The sequence below is a fragment of the Trichogramma pretiosum genome, unplaced genomic scaffold (genome assembly GCF_000599845.2).
Source record: "Trichogramma pretiosum strain Unisexual culture from Peru unplaced genomic scaffold, Tpre_2.0 scaffold4, whole genome shotgun sequence".
Lineage (NCBI taxonomy): Eukaryota > Metazoa > Arthropoda > Insecta > Hymenoptera > Trichogrammatidae > Trichogramma > Trichogramma pretiosum.
The window spans coordinates 1,285,731-1,304,523 of NW_019641688.1; the positions used below are offsets into that span (position 1 = coordinate 1,285,731).

General features: G+C 35.2%; 4 protein-coding genes across 4 annotated transcripts; 1 reads left to right on the forward strand and 3 right to left on the reverse strand.

Annotated features, from left to right (window-relative positions):
• The first annotated feature begins 471 nt into the window (after window positions 1–471).
• On the forward strand, window positions 472–5,916 carry LOC111694245. Its single transcript, XM_023461600.1, has 10 exons — window positions 472–692; window positions 749–921; window positions 990–1,301; window positions 1,383–1,513; window positions 1,595–1,756; window positions 1,811–2,025; window positions 2,095–2,507; window positions 5,152–5,281; window positions 5,352–5,524; window positions 5,593–5,916. Exons 1-10 carry the CDS (start codon window positions 524–526, stop codon window positions 5,914–5,916), a joined length of 2,202 nt encoding a protein of 733 aa, XP_023317368.1. The 5' UTR covers window positions 472–523.
• A 3,756-nt stretch (window positions 5,917–9,672) lies between these two features.
• On the reverse strand, window positions 9,673–11,401 carry LOC106655998 (pre-mRNA-splicing factor 38A-like). Its single transcript, XM_014376609.1, has 2 exons — window positions 11,003–11,401; window positions 9,673–9,909 (listed from the first exon to the last, which is right to left on the reverse strand). Exons 1-2 carry the CDS (start codon window positions 11,399–11,401, stop codon window positions 9,673–9,675), a joined length of 636 nt encoding a protein of 211 aa, XP_014232095.1.
• Window positions 11,402–14,906: 3,505 nt separating this feature from the next.
• Window positions 14,907–17,367, reverse strand: LOC106656000. Its single transcript, XM_014376611.2, has 7 exons — window positions 17,029–17,367; window positions 16,757–16,931; window positions 16,176–16,682; window positions 15,887–16,104; window positions 15,482–15,814; window positions 15,171–15,401; window positions 14,907–15,083 (listed from the first exon to the last, which is right to left on the reverse strand). The coding sequence occupies exons 1-7, from the start codon at window positions 17,188–17,190 to the stop codon at window positions 14,907–14,909; spliced, it is 1,803 nt and encodes a 600-aa protein (XP_014232097.1). The 5' UTR covers window positions 17,191–17,367.
• Window positions 17,368–17,633: 266 nt separating this feature from the next.
• On the reverse strand, window positions 17,634–18,763 carry LOC106656162 (ribonuclease P protein subunit p21). The gene is made up of 3 exons (XM_014376859.2): window positions 18,114–18,763; window positions 17,944–18,035; window positions 17,634–17,864 (listed from the first exon to the last, which is right to left on the reverse strand). The coding sequence occupies exons 1-3, from the start codon at window positions 18,411–18,413 to the stop codon at window positions 17,645–17,647; spliced, it is 612 nt and encodes a 203-aa protein (XP_014232345.1). The 5' UTR covers window positions 18,414–18,763; the 3' UTR covers window positions 17,634–17,644.
• Between the last annotated feature and the right edge of the window lie 30 nt (window positions 18,764–18,793).

Sequence of the window (18,793 nt, forward strand, 5' to 3'; positions counted from 1 at the left end):
TAAATTTTTAGCAGAAATAAACTCAACGAAAAAAAAGTTTTACATGATAGCAAGACAAAAAGTATAGTCAGCGCCATAATTTCGGTATTTTCTGTGATGAAAATAAATATTTTCAATTTATGTAACATCATCACCTCTTACTTTCTTCTGAAGTTCAGAGTTCTTCTAATAGACATGGAATCCTCATTAATAGGTGTTATTTTAGTCCATTTGTCAACTACGGTTTCAAAATTCTTTTGTTAAGCAATAAATTAATTCACAAAAACCTGAAAATTCAGTATATACTACGCATATATCATAATATGATTGTAGTAATCATCAAAGGAAACATAACTGAGATTGATAAAATATTTCTGTGCGGAAAAAATCAATACTCGCATTATACTGTCAATAATACTGGGATTAAGTTTTATTTTTAGAAACTACGAATGACAAACGACAGAAATGTTTGCATGAATTTCACATATTTTTTTGGGTTTTTACTTAGTTTAGCTTTATTACAACGTAACTTTTACGATAGGAAATGTATTCAATATTATCGATGAGTTTTCGTATCCTGCAGATTAAATTATTATTAATAATGTGTTATTTGACAAAAATTCAAGGCGAAGTAGACGAAGATTTCATCGTTGATTATTTTATAAGTAAAAATGTATCAGACGTCACTACTTTTAACTGTGACAATTATACAAGTAAGCTTTTTAAAATCATGAATTTATTTACAGATAGTAACAAATAATTTTTTCAGGAAATATATTACTCATAAAAAGTCTGAACGAAAATCGAATAAGAGCAGTCATTGTGGATTTAAACAAACCATTAGACGTGAGAGAATTAGTTCAAACCAATTATTGGAGATTAGGAGTAGTCGTTGATTTACGCTGTATTGACAACGACCAAATTACTTTACTGTTTTCAGAAGTGAGATTTACGATAATTATGTTTATAGTATAGTTTTTTTATTTAGTCTATCTCTACATTGCATTCAGGCAGCAAATTTACAAGCTTATGATGAACTACATCATTGGCTTGTATTATCCCCAAATTATCAAACAGCCATGGATATCATAAATGACAAAAATTTTGGTACGTCTACTGATTTTGCAGTAGCCATTCCGGTGATTGGAGGTTTTAAAATCTTTGACCTCTATAATCCATGGAAGGAGGGAGGAGGAAAGATCAATGTAACAAGTATGGGAATATGGGATGGAAAAACTGGTCTGAATATCAACTTGATCCAGAGTAAATTATGGAGACGATCTAATTTTAATGGTATTCCTATGAAAGTTTCATTTCTTGGAGTAGGTTAAATAGTTGGTTGAAACACTTGGAAAAAAACTACTAAATAATTTTGAATGAATAAAATTTTTATCGTTACATAGAGTAAATATAGAAAGAAAACGAATATGAGCTTAGAAGTTTATCTTCAAGATTACAACGGTTTATCGAAGGATGGATTGTCTAAATTTGGGTTTAGCATTTTAAATTGTCTCGGCGATATGCTTAACATTAGGTAAACTATGTAATTCATTTCGAAGCAGACAACAATATAATTTAGTAATAAGGTTTTTTTTAATCGATTATTCATCGAAAGTTTTCAGTTTTCCGAAGTACAGACATGGCGAAAAGGTGATGTTATCGGTCCCTTATCGCGATCTTTGTCATACAACCAAATTCAATTAACTGGTAGTCCCGTAATGATGACAACCGAGAGAATCGGAAAGATAAAATTTGTATATCCATCATGGCCATTCAGGTAAATTAACATTCTACCATAATGACAATATAATTTAAGAATGAAAACTTTCAGAACATGCTTCATTTTTCGGAATCCACAACCGCGAGACATCAAGATCCAGGAACTTCTGAGGCCTTTTGCCATGGAAACTTGGTATTTAACACTGATACTCCTGTTATCATCGATGACAATTTTGGCTTTCTCATTTTTATATGAAACTAGAAAGACGTCGGATGCCTTATGCTCTAATTCTTTTATTGTTGTTATAGGAACTTTTTGTCAACAAGGTAACTTCCATTTTAAATCAAATACAAGCTTGACTTACTTGAAAGTAGTAAAAATAGATGTATTTTTAGGTACCAATATAAACATGGATAAACATGCGACAAGAATCGTTTACATTCACTTACTTTTCTTTTGCTTCATAACATACAATTATTATTCAGCGAGTATTGTTTCAGCTCGTTTGAACGAACCAATCATAAAAATGAATGATTCTCTCAATGAGTTATCTAAAACTAATCTTCAAATGGCTACGGAGCCGATGATCTATTTTGACTTTCTTCTAAAAAGGCTACCCCCTTGGGAGCAGCAATTTTTTTACAAGCAGCGTTGGTTGTCCGTACCTGAGGATAAGAAATTCATGTATCCAGAAGAAGCGATGCCTTTGGTGAAAAAAGGCGAACTCGCTTATCACACTCATCCGGACGTTGGCTACCCAGTCATAGATAGAACTTTTAATTTTCGGGAAATATGCGAACTTATGGAGGTACACATCGCTCATCCAATTTTTCGCACACTAGCAGCATCGAATAATTGTACATTTTTAGAAATAATAAAAGTCAGGTAAAATTTAAGTTTTATAAATGCAATTTTACAACAATTTTATTTGCAATCGAGTTTAGGTAAAAGTATTAATATTTTAATCGTAATATTAGTTTTGCAAAGATGACTGAAGTTGGCGTGCGTCATCGTCAAGTAATAAGGTGGACGTCGAAAAAACCGAGATGTCGCAAAGAAGACATTGGCGTAACAAGTACGGATATTTATGAGTTTGCACCACATCTGATACTTTTGGTGCTCGGAAAATTACTCGCAGTGTTGATTTTTATCATGGAAATATTTATTGATAGATTAAAGAAAAAGAATATTTCATTCATTCGAGGTGATCAAAAAATACTATCTAGGTAACTCTAGCATGAAGGGCCGCATCAATACATTCAATTGACGGGGCTTGTAAAGGACATCCAAAAAAAACCTTTTCTACCCGTTTATATTGTTTTTACTTTACTTTCTACTTTAATTTATTTTACCTTAACTTCCTTTTTAACTGTGTACTCGACAAACAAGATAAACGGAGAAAAATTACAAAAAAATTCAACACCGAAGGTAGATTCAAGCTCATAACAACAAGGTAGGGTAGTTAGACCAATCAATGACCGGGTACCAGTAAATGACCATTTTAGAAAATATCATATGAAAAACAATTAAAAATATATTTGTATGGACGTAATTCAATTCTTTAGTGAACGATGCATCTTGTTTTCTATGTTTGATCATAATTTAATAAGGAAAAACGATAATTATTGCACATCCAAAAGTGGTCATTTACTGGTCGAAAGCGGTCAATCACTGGTATAAGTACCCTACATAGTATTACCACCCAAGCTTGCAAGATGTGTCAAAAGACATTTAAACAAAAGTGTGATCTGCATAGGCATGTTCAATCAATGCACGACGATTTAACTCTTACATGTAATGCATTCGAGAAGATATTTACACAAAAAAGTAGAGTCTCCAAACGTACATTGATACAATGCTCAATGGTGTCACATATGCATGTGATATTTGCGATATCAAAAAACGGCAATCTTCAAACTTATATCAAGACGATGCACAACGGTATCACCCATGTATACACTTGATGCGTGCGGGAAAAAATTCAAAAGTAAGCATAGAGGAACTGCGCCTAGGTATCCCGATCACGTGGAATTCATGTGGAAAAAAATATTTAACGGCAAGTAATCTAAAAGCCCACATTGAATCAGTGCATCACTCCGCACTACAACTTACACAGTATTGTTACAAAATGACAAAACATTGAAGAAACTCATGATATTATAAATTTTTAAATTATTTTTTCGGAACCTATACATTAAATTTTTTACTTTCATTAAATTCACTGGGGATGTCAGCTACCTTTGCGTTTTGTGGTGATTACATGTCATCGATTACGATTCCCCGATAGGAACTGAAAAAATTGAGAGGACAAAATGAGAGGAATTATCAGCGTCATGCGACATTCATTTTGATGGTTTTTTAATCATATTAAGTTCTAGGACTTGATGTTAAATATTAACGGTAATACAAATGGATACTTTACTCAAACGAAACGAGCTACTAATATTGTACTCAAATTTTCTCATTTAATATTTAGCAGAAAAAATCTCAACGAGAAAAAAAATTAATTTTTTACATGACAGCAGGAAAAAAATGTTGTAAGCCTTATCGTCCATCGCGAAGGAAATCAACTTTTACGTGGGTCGAATTCAGAATTTTTATGTGTATTTTTTTAGTTCAGACTTCATTTAATAGACATTGAGATATCGTTGGTATTATTTTTATTGTTCTAACAAGTACGTTTTTTGCAATCATTGGTTAATAAATACATAGACCATAATTTCAAATTCAATGAAAACTACTCATGCAAGGCGCGGCAAAAGTATGAGAACCCCTGGAAATCTCACGGAGTGAGCATATAAACGCAAATTAAAAAATACATACCCTACGAATTTTTCGATAAGAAACCCAGTGGTGACCCTGACTTTGACCTTGAATATAAAGTTACAGTGAACCGACTTGAGCGAGATTAAAGCAAGAAAACCAAAAAGATTTTTCAAGTAGGATCCCCTATTTTTTGTTGCAGTTTTTAAAAGTGCGAAAAATTTTACATTCAAATATGCTTTTTTTTCTCAAGATAAATTTAAAGTTGCAACAGTTAAAAATAAAATTATAATTTTAGCAAAATTTTGAGTCAAATTTGACAAACTATAGAGAATTCTTTTTAATCTAAGAATACTCAAGATTTTTTCTCATCTTTCTGATAGATTTCGCGGAAATTGACTTGAAAAATTTGTACTCTGTACATCAAACTATGATATATAATATTCATAGAAGAAAAATAACAACAACAAAGCTTGATAAAATATTTCTATGCAAGAAAAATCAATACCCGCATTATACTGTCAATAATACTAACATTAAATTTTATTAATAGGAACTGGAATGCCTAATGAAATAGAAATGTTTGCAAAATTGTTTTTCGGGTTTTTACTTAGTGTAGCTTTCTTACACTGTAGTTCTTACTATAAGTAATGTATTCAATATTATCGATAAGTATTTATATAATGCAGATTAAATTATTATTAACAATGTGCTATGTGACAAAAATTCAAGGCGACGTAGACGAGGAATTCATCGTTGATTATTTTATGAGTAAAAACGTGTCAGACGTCACTAGTTTTAATTGTGACAATACTACAAGTAAACTCGTTAAAATTGTAAATTTATTTACTAGTATAGCAACTAGGATAGTAATAAACAATATTTTCAGATAATATATTACTTATGAAAAGTCTCAACGAAAAACGAATACGAGCAGTCATTGTGAATTTGAACAAACCATTAGACGTGAAAGAATTAGTTCAAACCAATTATTGGAGATTAGGAATAGTCGTTGATTTACGCTGTATTGACAACGACCAAATTACTTTACTGTTTTCAGAAGTGAGATTTACGATAATTATGTTTGTAGTATAGTTTTTTTATTTAGTCTATCTCTACATTGCATCCAGGCAGCAAATTTACAAGCTTATGACGAACTACATCATTGGCTTGTAATTTCCCCGAATTATGAAACAGCCATGGATTTCGTAAATGATGAAAGTTTCGGTACGTCTACTGATTTTGTAGTGGCTATTCCAATGATTGGAGGTTTTAATCTCTTTGACCTTTATAATCCATGGAAGGAGGGAGGAGGAAAGATCAATGTAACAAATATGGGATTATGGGATGAAATAACTGGTCTGAATATCAACTTGATCCAGAGCAAATTATGGAGACGAGCTAATTTTAATGGTATTCCTATGAAAGTTTCATTTTTTGGAGTAAGTTCATAAAAAAAAATCGATAGAAAAACTACTTTTGTACTAATTTTGTATGAATAAAATTTTTATTTTTACAGAGTAAGTATAGAAAAAAGAAGAATATGAGTTTGGAAGTTTATCTTCAAGATTACAACAGCTTATCGAAGGATGGATTGTCTAAATTTGGGTTTAGCATTTTAAATTGCCTCAGCGATATGCTTAACATCAGGTAGCTGTTTCTGCAGTTTAATGCTGTCAAAAATGTAATGTGGTAATGAGATTTTTAATAGTATCATTACTGGTAAAAAATCATCATCACAGCAGCATAGGCGTATTGACAACAGTAAAATATAGATCTGTGCCAGTACTCGAAAAATCTCGACTCGTCGAGTTTGAGTCGTGTACTCGAGTTTTTTCGGGTACTCGAATTTTTTCGAGTGACCGATTTTTTCGAGTACTTCTCAATATATTCAAGTTTTAAGTAAATGAATGATGAATTAACAGTCTCTAGACCACCTTTGTGTGTACATGCTTATTAGTGTAAAGTGTGATATTCGCAGCGGATTGGATTGGAAGAAGAAAATAATTTAATAGTACCTCACTACATCACACTTATAAGCATGTACACACAAATTTAGGGGTCTAGAGACTGTTAATTCATCATTTATTTACTTAAAACTTAATTATATTGCGAGTACTCGAAAAACTCGATTACTCGAATTTTCCCCATCCTACTCGAACTCGACTCGAACTCGGCGAGTCAAGTTCGAGTCGAGTAAAACTCGAAAACTCGGGTACTCGCACAGCCCTAGTAAAATACATCGGTTTTATTGTGTATATAATATAATTTGGTAATAGAATTCTATATAAATGAATATTTTTCAAAAGTTTTCAGTTTTCTGAAGTACAGACATTGCGCAAAGGTGATGTTATCGGTCCCTTATCGCGATCTTTGTCGTACAACCAAATTCAATTGACTGGTAGTCCTATAATGATGTCAAGCGAAAGAGTTGGCAAGATCAAGTTTGTGTATCCAACGTGGCCATTTAGGTAAATTGATATTGTACCAAAGACAATATAATTCAACGATGAAAACTTTTAGAACATGCTTCATTTTTCGGAATCCACAACCGCGAGACATCAAGATCCAGGAACTTCTGAGGCCTTTTGCCATGGAAACTTGGTATTTGACACTGGTATTCCTTTTGTCATCGATGACAATTTTGGCATTTTCATTCTTATACGAAAGAAAAGAGACGTCGGATGCTTTGTATTCCAATTCTTTTATTGTTGTTATAGGAACTTTTTGCCAACAAGGTAATTCCCATTTTAAAGTAATATTTGAAAAAAAATGAAACTTTTTCACTTTGAAGTAACATTTCATAAAAAGTGTTAAATTAAAATTTGTTAGACAATATTACTTTATTAGAGCATTGCAACATTTTTTTAGTAGTGTAACGTTCTCAGCATTATTTGTAAGAAAATTGTAAATTCTTACGATTATATAAGTATCATGTGTTAGGAAACTTTTTAAAAATGCATACATGTCCCATAAAAATAATTATTAAAATCAATCTACAGAACTTTTTCTAGAAATTAAAATCGGAAATTGTTTTGAATCTAAAGACTTTTTGAAACTTTCACACTTAATGTATAAGGTAAAGATAAATAAAAAATTAAAATAAAATTTAAAAAAACATATGTAAGCACGAAATTTTACTTCTTAAACGGTAAAAATTCATTCGTTTAGCATTCTTCAATACCTTTAAGAGTTAGAATAAGTTTAAACTATGTCCATAAAATATATTTAAAAGTAATGAAATCACAAAATATTAGCGAAAAATGACTTATATCGTCAGTTTACGGTAGTAGTTGTTTAGTCGAAAAAATAACTTTGATCGCTATTTCGATTTTTGATAACATCCATTTTTCAATCCACTATTCACCCATTGAAATAAAAAAAAATGTATTTTTTAGGTACAAATATTCATATGGATAAAGATGCATCAAGAATCGTTTACATTCACCTACTTTTCTTTTGCTTCATAACTTACACTTATTATTCAGCAAGCATTGTTTCGGCTCGTCTGAACGAACCAATCATAAAAATGAATGATTCTCTCAATGAGTTATCTAGGACTAATCTTCAAATGGCCTCAGAGCCGATGATCTACTTTGACTTTCTTGTACAAAGGTTACCCTCTTGGGAGCAGCAATTTTTTTACAAGCAGCGTTGGTTGCCCGTACCTGAGGATAAGAAATTCATGTATCCCGAGGATGCAATGCCTTTGGTGAAAAATGGCGAACTCGCTTATCACACTCATCCGGACGTTGGCTACCCTATAATAGATAAAACATTCAATTTTCGAGAAATTTGCGAACTCATGGAGGTACACATCGGGAAGCCAATGTTTCGCACACTAGCAGCATCGAATAATTGTACATTTTTAGAAATAATAAAAGTCAGGTAAAATTTGAGTCTTCAAACGCAATCTTACAACAATTTCATTTCCAATCGAGTTTAGGTAAAAGTATTAATATTTTAATTGTAATATTAGTTTTGCAAAGATGACTGAAGTTGGCGTGCGTCATCGTCAAGTAATAAGGTGGACGTCGAAAAAACCAAGATGTCGCAAAGATGAAATTGGTGTTATGAGTACAGATATTTATGAGTTTGCACCACATCTGATACTTTTGGTGATCGGAAAATTATTTTCAGTGTTGATTCTTATTATCGAAATATTTATTGTTAGATATAAAGAAAAGAAAACTTCAAATGTTTGAAGTAATCAAATATACTTTTAATTATGTATAAAAAATACTCAAAAATTAAACATACTGAAATACTTATTTAGAAATATTTTTGTTTTTATTAAATTCGAAAGATAATTTCATTAAAAGTTCATATAAATATAAATGATATTTTTTTACGAAAAAAGTATGATGTATCCATTAACGTAAAAATTGATTTGCTGATATCGACTGTATGAAAAATTGCAGGTGAATTAAACATTTAATTAAATTAAAAATTTCAGTGATAAATTTAATGTAAAATTTGTTCATAAAATTAAAAAAATTGCATAATTAAAAATATGCAAGAAACACTAAACAGAAACCTATTTGTATTTTTATAATTAGATGACAAGTTGTATGATCGGCATTGAATTTAAAAACGCCAAATCCATGTTTTAAAATCTTTTCTACTATAATTTATATTTTTTTAACACTCCGTGCGTAAAACATTTGCACGTATAACAATGGTTTTTATAACCTATCAGTGATACAAAAACCACGTTCTACGCACGAAATGTTAAAAAATATGGTATACAACACTTTTTACATAATATACTATATCAATTAGTGTACAAAAATGTACACTATAAAATTACAGAATTAAATACTCATATTCATTAAGTCTTTCCTTCTCTCTCCTTTTTTCTCTTTCTTTTTTTCTTTTGCTATCTCAATTACTTGGGACTACTTTTCTATCTCTTCTAGATATACTTATCCATTCAGATCTCCTATCTTTACAATGAGATAGCCATCTGTCTCTACCATATTTCTTTTTATTTGGTGAGATCATATCGACGGTGCTTACAAAGACTATCTCTTTTTTAAATGCAGACAAATTCCTGTAGCAAAGAAATTCTCTTTTTTTCAAAATGCGGAATTCAAACTTTTCCCAAAACTTGTAATGACTAGATCTAAAAAAGCGGAGTAATTAACATCAAAAAACTATCATGCTGCAGTTTTAAAAAAGAGACTTTCTTCGCAAGCACCGCCGATATATCATATCCTCCTCTTTTTATTAATCATAACTGATGGAATATAGTCATCTTCAGAACTGTTAATATTTTCATGCATATCAACATCTATTACAAATACTTTGGGTTCTATTTTATTGTTTTCTTCTAAATCGTGTCTTAGTTGTAGTCTGGGAAGAAGTACACTACATGATCTTTCTTCTTTGAACAAGTTGTCGATGAACTCATCCATTGTGATAATTTTGAATTCTCCTTCACCATTCTGGATACATGAGCGCGTCCAGCATAAGTCGGCCACCCCGCGCGATTACGGCATTTTTGGCCGAAAGTGTCGTATGTTTAGCTCGCTCGGAAACGTTTAGCAAGAGTCAGAAAAAAAATCCAAACACATAGATCGATCGATTTTTTCCTCCTCTTTCTAGTGGTGTAGCTTAAAAAATTCTTAAAAATTGATTTTGAGGTTAAAACTTGACTTGAATGTTTAAGTCCATTTTCCCAAAAAATGTATCTTCCGATTGCAATTTAAACCGCACCAATCGAAAGAGGAGGCAAAAATCTATCGAAAACGATGTTTTCCAGGATGGAGAAATGATAAGAACTATTAAAGATATCGAGAAGAATAGCGCGGGACGGCGCGCGCGGACCTGTTTTCCGTGCGCCAGCGGCGGCACACGCGCGGCGCCGTGTCTTTGTCTTTTCGACTCGCTCGTAATCGCTTAAAAAATGCTGGAAAAATAATGTTAACACGTAATTCGATAGATTTTTTTCTCCTCTTTCTGATGGTGTTATTAAAAAAATTCCCAAAAATTTTTTTCATAGTCAAAACTTGACTTGAATTTTTAAGTCAATATTTCTTCTAGTATTTTAATTTTGACCTCAAAATTAACATTACCAATCGAAAGAAGAGGAAAAAATCTATCGATTTACGTGTTTAAATTATTTTTTCAGCATTTTTTTAGCCAGTCGAAAAGACATACGCAGGAAAACAGGCCCACGCGCGCCGTCCCGCGCTATTCATCTCGATATCTTTAATAGTTCTTATCATTTCTCCATCCTGGAAAACATCATTTTCGATAGATTTTTACCTCCTCTTTCGATTGGTGCGGTTTAAATTGCAATCGGAGGATACATTTTTTGGGAAAATGGACTTAAACATTCAAGTCGAGTTTTAACCTCAAAATCAATTTTTAAGAATTTTTTAAGCTACACCAATAGAAAGAGGAGGAAAAAATCGATCGATCTATGTGTTTCGATTTTTTTTCTGACTCTTGCTAAACGTTTCCGAGCGAGCTAAACATACGACACTTTCGGCCAAAAATGCCGTAATCGCGCGGGGTGGCCGACTTATGCTGGACGCGCTCACATACGTTTCTGTAATCTGCTTGCAGAGGTTCTAAATACCTATAGCAATCAAAAGCTGTCCGTGTGAGACGCATGTAGAACGCCCCCAAGGCTCGAACATACTTATAGTCTTCGTTTTTTATAAACTCAACAATTATATCTTTCTCTGGCTGCAACTGGAGCATCTTGAGAACAAGGCATATGAAGGGGGTTGGTTGAGCATTGCAACCAAAAACACCACCTATAAATCTTAATTTGATAGCTTTGTCGACGAGCAGTGCTGCTGTGAGGCCAAAACATTCCTCTTTCCAAAATGTACAGTTTAAAATTCTCGACTGCACAATTTTTTCCACCAAATCCTGTGGATTGGTATCACGAATATATTCCGTTTCTGTGACAGTTTGATTTGCCATAATTAATGAAATGACTAAATTTTTAAATTCAAATACACCTTAGAATGGTATCTTAGGCCCACGTGTTAAATAAATTGTACAGATTAGGTTTTCAAGCAGACGGATAGAATAGGACTATCGTCTCTCATATCACTGAGTACTGATTAAACAAAGATTTTTAATCTCTACTGCTTGCTGGGGTCTACTCGTCTCGGGTTTTGAACTACGACTGATCTTGTCGCTACAAATCCATCTATGTATAGATCACACGCGACGGCGGATGGCGCTCTGTGGTAGCGACCAGACGTCACAAAACATTGTCGAGCTTTGCGCGTCAGTTCAAAAACAGAAGAAAATACAAAGTTTATAATCGTATCGTACCCGGTAATCGGTAAAAATTCCAATCGAACTGAAAAAATTTACTCTTCTTAGCTATGATTTGTCGTTGGAATAAAATTAGATTTTTTTAAAATTATCACTTTTTAAGAGCGTGAATTAATAATTACTTTGTGTATTAGAATCATAAAATTTTTACATTCAAGTATTAACTTTTATCTCTCTAAGCCTTCCCTCTGGGTTTTCGAATTAAATCGAAAGGAAAGTATTTAATGAAACATAGAAAAACATAGAATTATTTATTTAGAGATACATTTATTTTCATTGAACATGCAATAATTTCCAAACTAATTCATATAAAAGAAATGTGCAATGTAAAAAATGATTTACTAATATTGATCAGTATGAAAAATTATAACTGAAGAAAACTGTTTTGTTACAAAAAAACACAAAATAATCAAGCTAAATATTTTTCCCATTAGTGATGATAAATCACACTTTATCATCTATTTATGTCAATTTATACAGAAGCTCTAGGGTCTTGCGTCTCGCACTCCTTGCCGAGTCAGAATTATTAACAGTAAACTTTCACCATTACAGCTGCAACTTTTTTTCATTCAAATAAAACGTAGTGACAGCAATATCTTGAAAAATCAGAGCACAGCACTCGGATTACGTATACACAACGTGTCATTGCAGACAAGGAATGATCGTTATTTAGCAAGAAGAGCGCGCAAAAAAAGGCATCGGTATTATATAAGCCGTATATCATTCCCCAACCCGATATGCGCTGGCTAGCATGCGAATCACGAGATCAATGGGCATCGGGCGACGGCCGCCGCCCCCCGCGAGTATCACTCGAGGACCAACGCGCAATACAATAGGCAAACACGGAAGGAGTGCATAGTGAAAATGATGCACCATCATCACTCGCGAGCTCGCGCACTACACAAACATAGATGCACACAGCCTCCGCTGCTGCTGCAGTCTTTATTCAGGCGTGAATACGCCATTCGATCCCGTGTTAAAAGATCGCTATTATTACACAAAGACTAGCCACGCGCGGCTCGCTTTATGATAAGAAGAAAAAAGTATGCAAGAGAGCATTTCCTATAAACATGTTTTTTTCTCTCTCTCGCCTGCATATCGACAGGGATTGCGCGCGATCCTGTGCCGAACGCGCCCCACAGCGCTCGCGAGTCGACGATCGTTCGTGCTACGGATCGCTCGTTACTATTTACTGGCTTGTAATAATTTTTCATCGAAGTTCGACTCGAGGCACTTGAAGAGCTTTTCTCTCTCGGGAAAGTCATGAAAATTTTAGAACTGTTGGCCGCAGGTTGTGTGCTGATCGCGTTCCGCTGTCCCCCGGTGAGTTTGAAAATCATCGATCACAAGGAATCGAGCGACAACTACGTGCGGCCCGGCAACGATCGTTCCATCGGACCTCGCCGTCCGGTCCAGCTGCTCGAGCCGATCGGCAGCCCACAGATCGATCGCAACGAAAGAATCGAGACGCATTTAGAGACTCGAGACAATGGCCACGAGACACCCATGTTTCTCGGCGAGGTATACACGTCTACTTTTATTTATATCTTCTAAAAAGACGAGTGTAATACTGATTTCTCATTTTCAGGCTGACATGGTCCAACTCGGTGGTTCCAATACGGAGGAAGAGTCGCACGGTCAAGCCGATCAAGCCATCGAAGCCGATGAATTCAAGTACGAGTCGGAGCCTCTGGCGGATTACGAATCGGTGAATTTCGCGAAAGCCGGAACCGAAGAGGAACTCGAGCCGATCGCCTCGGCCAGCCACGACGACCTGACGGATCTCGCCGATCATCACCACCATCACCACCACCATAAGGTCGGCTACAGTGTGGGCGGGCCCCTCGTCAACATAGCCCGAGGCGCAGCGGCGCAGGCCCACACCTTCGAGAAAAATCAGCCAGCTGCGGCCGCCCAAGCGGCCTACGTCGCCAAGAACCGGCTGGGCCAGTCGGCGGGTCTCTCGGCGGCCACCGCCGCCGCTGCCTTCGCCGGCAAGCAGATCATCTATCGGGGACTGCAGCAGCAGGCCTACAACGCGCATCGGGCCCTCGAGTCCGAGAAGCTGCAGCTGCAGCAGGCCCAGCGGGCAGCCACGGCCGCGGCCCACGCCGCTCAGCAGGCCGCGCACCAGCTGCAGGTGATCACCACGGCCCTGAACGCGGCCCAAGCGACGTCGCAGCACGCCTCGGCCGCCGCTTCCGAGGCGGCGGGCGAATTGGCCGCCCAGACGGCTATGGTGGGCGCGGCCAAGGCTCGACTCGCGGCCATCGAGCACCAGCTGCACCTGGCCAGCATCGACTTCGAGGCGGCGCGTCACGCCAACTTCGAGGCCGCCCACGCGGCTCAGGTGGCTCAGAACAACGCGGCTGCAGCGGCGGCTCACGCTGCCAAACTGGCCGACGGACACCACCATCATCCTCATCACGACGGCCACCACGACCACCATCATCACCATCACCATCATCATCAGAACCACCATCAGAGCCACCATCAGCACCATGAGCAGTCGGAAAAGTTCGACGAGGAGCCGATCTCGGAGCACGAGGAACCCGATGACGAGCACGACGAGGACGATCACGAGGAGCACGAGTCGAACCTCGTCATTGAATCGCTGAAAGTCGCGACGGCCAAGACCGACGACAATGCGTCGCATCCAGCTGTCGCTGCTGCTACTGCTGGTGCTAGTGCTGCCGATTCCAACGCCACGGAAACTCCTTCGGTGCTCGTGGTCGACGTAGGATCGCCGCGCAGAACCGCGCAGTCGACCGCGCCTCTTGCCACCAAGGCCGTGACTGCCCTCCTCGACAAGGAGGAGTACGACGCCTACGACTCTTTTCCGTATTAACACCACTTTCGATGATCGCGATCAATCTCGTTGGGCTGGCCCCTTTTCGATGAATTTTTAGCTATATACTTACAACTTGTTTTACTGAATGCGATCTATTAAATGGAATTTCACATAATTTCAATAAAATGTTTCGTTTATTTTTACTTAATGATATTAATTTTTAATAGAGATTGATTATACATTAAAAATACTGTTTCGTTACAAAAAATGCATCGTCAGATACGTAAATTACAAATTGTACACGATTTTCAACCATCCTTCCGAACGATCTACCGACTGGATTGATTTGAATCAATCTAGTTTTATTACTTTCTCCTGCCCTGTCGGCTGATCGTCCGAGTGATCGTGTGTACGCTTTTGGCTGACCCGAAAGGTGGACTGCGCGTACTGCTGCTTGAATCCTTCCAAAGCGCCTCGCATCCAGATGCCGATCGCGTGAGAATCAGCCAAACCTAAATATCCTCCAATCTATACACGCGCAATTGTGAATAATTTTGTATAAAATAATTTTTTGTTTTTTAATTGTATATTTATTGAATACATCGACGTTTATACCTTGACGTCTACGTTAGCCGTCCGAGATTGAACCGCTTCGACCGCTCCCTCCAATGCAAACATCAAATTCGCCTCCGGGTTCGTGTCAAGTTCCAACAATTTTTCTCTGGCCATTTTCAAAACTCGAATAAACTCGAACTCGTGTATCTCCTTGAATGGGAGTTGCTCAACGGCTTCGCTGAATGACTTCACCCATTTTTTGATTTTCGAATGATTTTTATACTTCATAAGCTGAAATCCAAAAATCGAATCTGGGTCAGTTTCAAAGCCAAAAGTAATTATATTTGTAAAAGTACATTGCAATATCTTACGTTGTTGCTCATGCCTCGGAAAAACTTGGCGTATAGCTGATCTTGCGTCGTCACGCTTGCTGCGAATATCCGAGCTATTTCGTCTATAATTACGGCCGAATCAGCTGGCTCGAATGATTTTTCCTTTATAGATTTCTGAAGTGTCTTAGCAATCGTAGCTAATCGTGTTCCACATTTATTCGTTTCTCCTTCCATCAAATCTAGTTTATCTATATTTGAAGCGCAAGCGATCAAGGCTTCGCATGCAAAATCTACTGCGACTGAAGTAACTTCTACTTCAATTTGATCTTTAAAGTTGTATAATTCACTTTTTAAACTTTCATTCTTAACTTCCTAAAACATTCACATGCATCTATTAATTCATAATTTTATTAGTATTAAATTATCAAGTTACAGTTATATTACACTAGAAGCATTGACCCAAAAATGAGCTGATGTTGGTTTTTTCAAATAATTCACAAAGAATGGATTGTCTGATAAATTCCAACAAATTACATTGAATCCACAACATTTTTCCCAATCAGGAAGTGGATGATATAAAACAAATTCAACTGAAATCTTTAATCTGTTAACGTGTTCGACCAATTTATTTGTGATAATTTTTGTCTCACATACATCAAAATCTGCAAAAATTTAATTAATGTTAATGCTTACGATAAAGTAAATGATCAAAAACTTCAAGTTTATTTATTACCTTTTGAACAACTGAGTACCAGAGCTAACTTTTTACTTTCTAAATTCTGTTCAAATAAATCAGGAACTAAAAATTGTTCACACATTTCTGATACGATTTCCTCTAGAATAAAATCTTCATGGTAAGAAAGACACTTGTGTATACTTCCTCTGTGAAAGGCTATTTCTATACTTTTCCTGTTAGCTTCCTTTTGGGAAATTGAACTTAACATTCCAAATATTACATCTTTTACTATTATTTCATTACAAGTATCATAAATTTCTTGCAAAGTTTTACCGTCATCTACCATTGCCCCAGATATTTTATATAGGTATGGTAAACAACATGGATGAAATGAGTGTACGGATAAATCAGAACTAGACATTAGATGTGATTGTGAGTTTATCTCGTCACTGTTCTCTACTAATATTACTTTTATCGATATTTTGTACTGGTCAGCCAAGTATTTGGCACGAAGATATCTTGCTAAGTTAAATCCTTTCCATTCTTGTAAAAATAACAAAATATCTAAGGCAAGACGGTTTTAATGATTACTATTAGCATACAAAAATATAAAACTCAATTGTAAATAAAGATCAAACCTGCTTTTGGTTTGCCATTTTTCTCAAGACCACTTATTTTTTTAAAAATCTCCAAAATTTTTTGGGATGATAATAAATTTAAATCCTCAAGCACAGTTGCAGAAAGCATACCTGAGCCCACAAAACCAACAAATAGAGATCGATTTGACATTGAACCAACTCCAACGATTGCTGTCTACATAGAGAACAATCAGCTTTGATTAATTAAATATGCACAATTGAAATAATATAAGATATACATTTTTACACTGTATACAGTTAAGAAATAATACTTTGTTATTCGATAGATGATAATCTTTCTGTACTAAAGTTTGGTAATTGGGCAGGTAATCCAAGTAAAGGTTCTTTGAGCTAATATTTGAACTATTTTCTTCATCCATCTCGAGATTTGAACTATTTTCTTCATCCTCCACGTTGAAACGCACGTTTTCCATTTTTTATTTGATTCTATACTACTTATATCAATTGATAAACATTTTTACAAACTAGGGCACTGTTAGCAACATTTTTTTTTTTTAAACGAAGTCAACCCTCTTAGAGCACTTGATTTTCTCAGCCAAATGTCTTTAATTTTCACACTAATTTCTTGCGTGGGACGTTTGTAAACAATGCCGGATCATGTGCTCAAACGTCAAGATATGTAGCAGACGACACGCTAACCACTCGTGCGCGTAACATGCGATACAAAATATCAAAACATCCATGGAATCATCTATGGCGATTGCAACATGAAGTAAAATATATAATTATAGGCTATATGGCATGGGATTAATTACTAAAAATATTTATTTTTCAATATAAACTTATTATTTATTCATTTATTTACAATTTTAAGTATATGACTAGTATCAAAGTATGTTTTAACTCTATGCACATTTTGTAAAAACTCTATTGTTTTTTCGGACCATAATTATACATTTCTGCAACAGCTTCTGGTTTTTCAAACCACAAAGTGTCTTTCTTTATGTTCATAGGAATTTTCTTAGAATTTTCACAACTTTTACAAATTATAAAGATTTTCTTCTTTTTTAATCGAACTTTGGATGTTTTACCAGGAACAAGTGGACAATTGCATACTTGACAAATTGTTCGTTTTATATTATGATCACTAGAATATAAAAATGGAATTATCAACAAAGTGCATAAAAAAAGGTGAAAAATGACTTTTTAGATATATTAAATCTTACATTCGCAGTACCGCTTTTTTGGCACATGCTTTCATGCTGGATCCACAGTAAGCAGCTACAACAGAATTTTTTGATGAAGCAAGCACCCCTGCCTGAGAAGAATTATTTTTAATATAAATCAAACTGTTTAAAATGATTCTCATGATGGTTAAGATAAAAAAAATTCTAACCTGATATAAGTAGTTCATACGTTCAAAAATGTCCTTTCCTTGACATAATTTTTCTTGAGGAAAATTGTTCGAATTTTTTGCACTTAACACAACTGTTTTTGAATCTTTTGCATTTGACTTCGCCGTGGTTGCATCTTTTGCTGTTAAGATCGTCGTGCTTGAATCTGTTGCAGTTGATATCGTTGTAATATCCTCTTTTGCAGTTGACATAGCCGTACTTGAATTTTTTGCAATCGACATCGTTGTAATTGAATCTTTTTCTATTGACATTGTCGTGTTTAAATCCTGTACAGTTGACATCTATGCGCTTGAGCTTTTTATTATTCACATCTTTGTGCTTGTTTATGTTCAAAGAATATACTTATAACTTAGGTTATGTTATTTTTCATTCACCCTTTCCGTGATTATCACAAACGGCAACAAGTGTCGCTCGAGCGGCAATTTTAATTGTCAATTCTGCTCTTGACATTTTCATGATGTTGTCAACAACATTTTGAATCGTGTATTCAACTAAAAAAATTTAATTAGTTCAAAACAAAGAATAAAAGTAGGTAATACGTAAAAACATTTTGTCATGTGTTCTTTTTATACCAAAATTTGAAAAAAATCGTAAAAAGATAAATGTATATCATATCAATGATTATCATTAATTCATTAATAAAAATAATTTAAGATCTTTT

Coding starts and splice junctions, on each gene's coding strand:
- LOC106656000 (XM_014376611.2), bottom strand. CDS start 17,190: ATGGAAAACGTGCGTTTCAACGTGGAGGATGAAGAAAATAGTTCAAAT. Junction 16,683..16,756: donor AAATGGCAAACCAAAAGCAG/GTTTGATCTTTA, acceptor GTCTTGCCTTAG/ATATTTTGTTATTTTTACAA. Junction 16,105..16,175: donor GGTACTCAGTTGTTCAAAAG/GTAATAAATAAA, acceptor AAATTTTTGCAG/ATTTTGATGTATGTGAGACA.
- LOC106655998 (XM_014376609.1), bottom strand. CDS start 11,401: ATGGCAAATCAAACTGTCACAGAAACGGAATATATTCGTGATACCAAT. Junction 9,910..11,002: donor ACAGAAACGTATGTGAGCGC/GTCCAGCATAAG, acceptor TCATGTATCCAG/AATGGTGAAGGAGAATTCAA.
- LOC111694245 (XM_023461600.1), top strand. CDS start 524: ATGTATTCAATATTATCGATGAGTTTTCGTATCCTGCAGATTAAATTA. Junction 1,514..1,594: donor GGCGATATGCTTAACATTAG/GTAAACTATGTA, acceptor ATTCATCGAAAG/TTTTCAGTTTTCCGAAGTAC. Junction 1,757..1,810: donor TATCCATCATGGCCATTCAG/GTAAATTAACAT, acceptor GAAAACTTTCAG/AACATGCTTCATTTTTCGGA.
- LOC106656162 (XM_014376859.2), bottom strand. CDS start 18,413: ATGTCAACTGTACAGGATTTAAACACGACAATGTCAATAGAAAAAGAT. Junction 18,036..18,113: donor GTATGAACTACTTATATCAG/GTTAGAATTTTT, acceptor AATTCTTCTCAG/GCAGGGGTGCTTGCTTCATC. Junction 17,865..17,943: donor AAAAAAGCGGTACTGCGAAT/GTAAGATTTAAT, acceptor TTTATATTCTAG/TGATCATAATATAAAACGAA.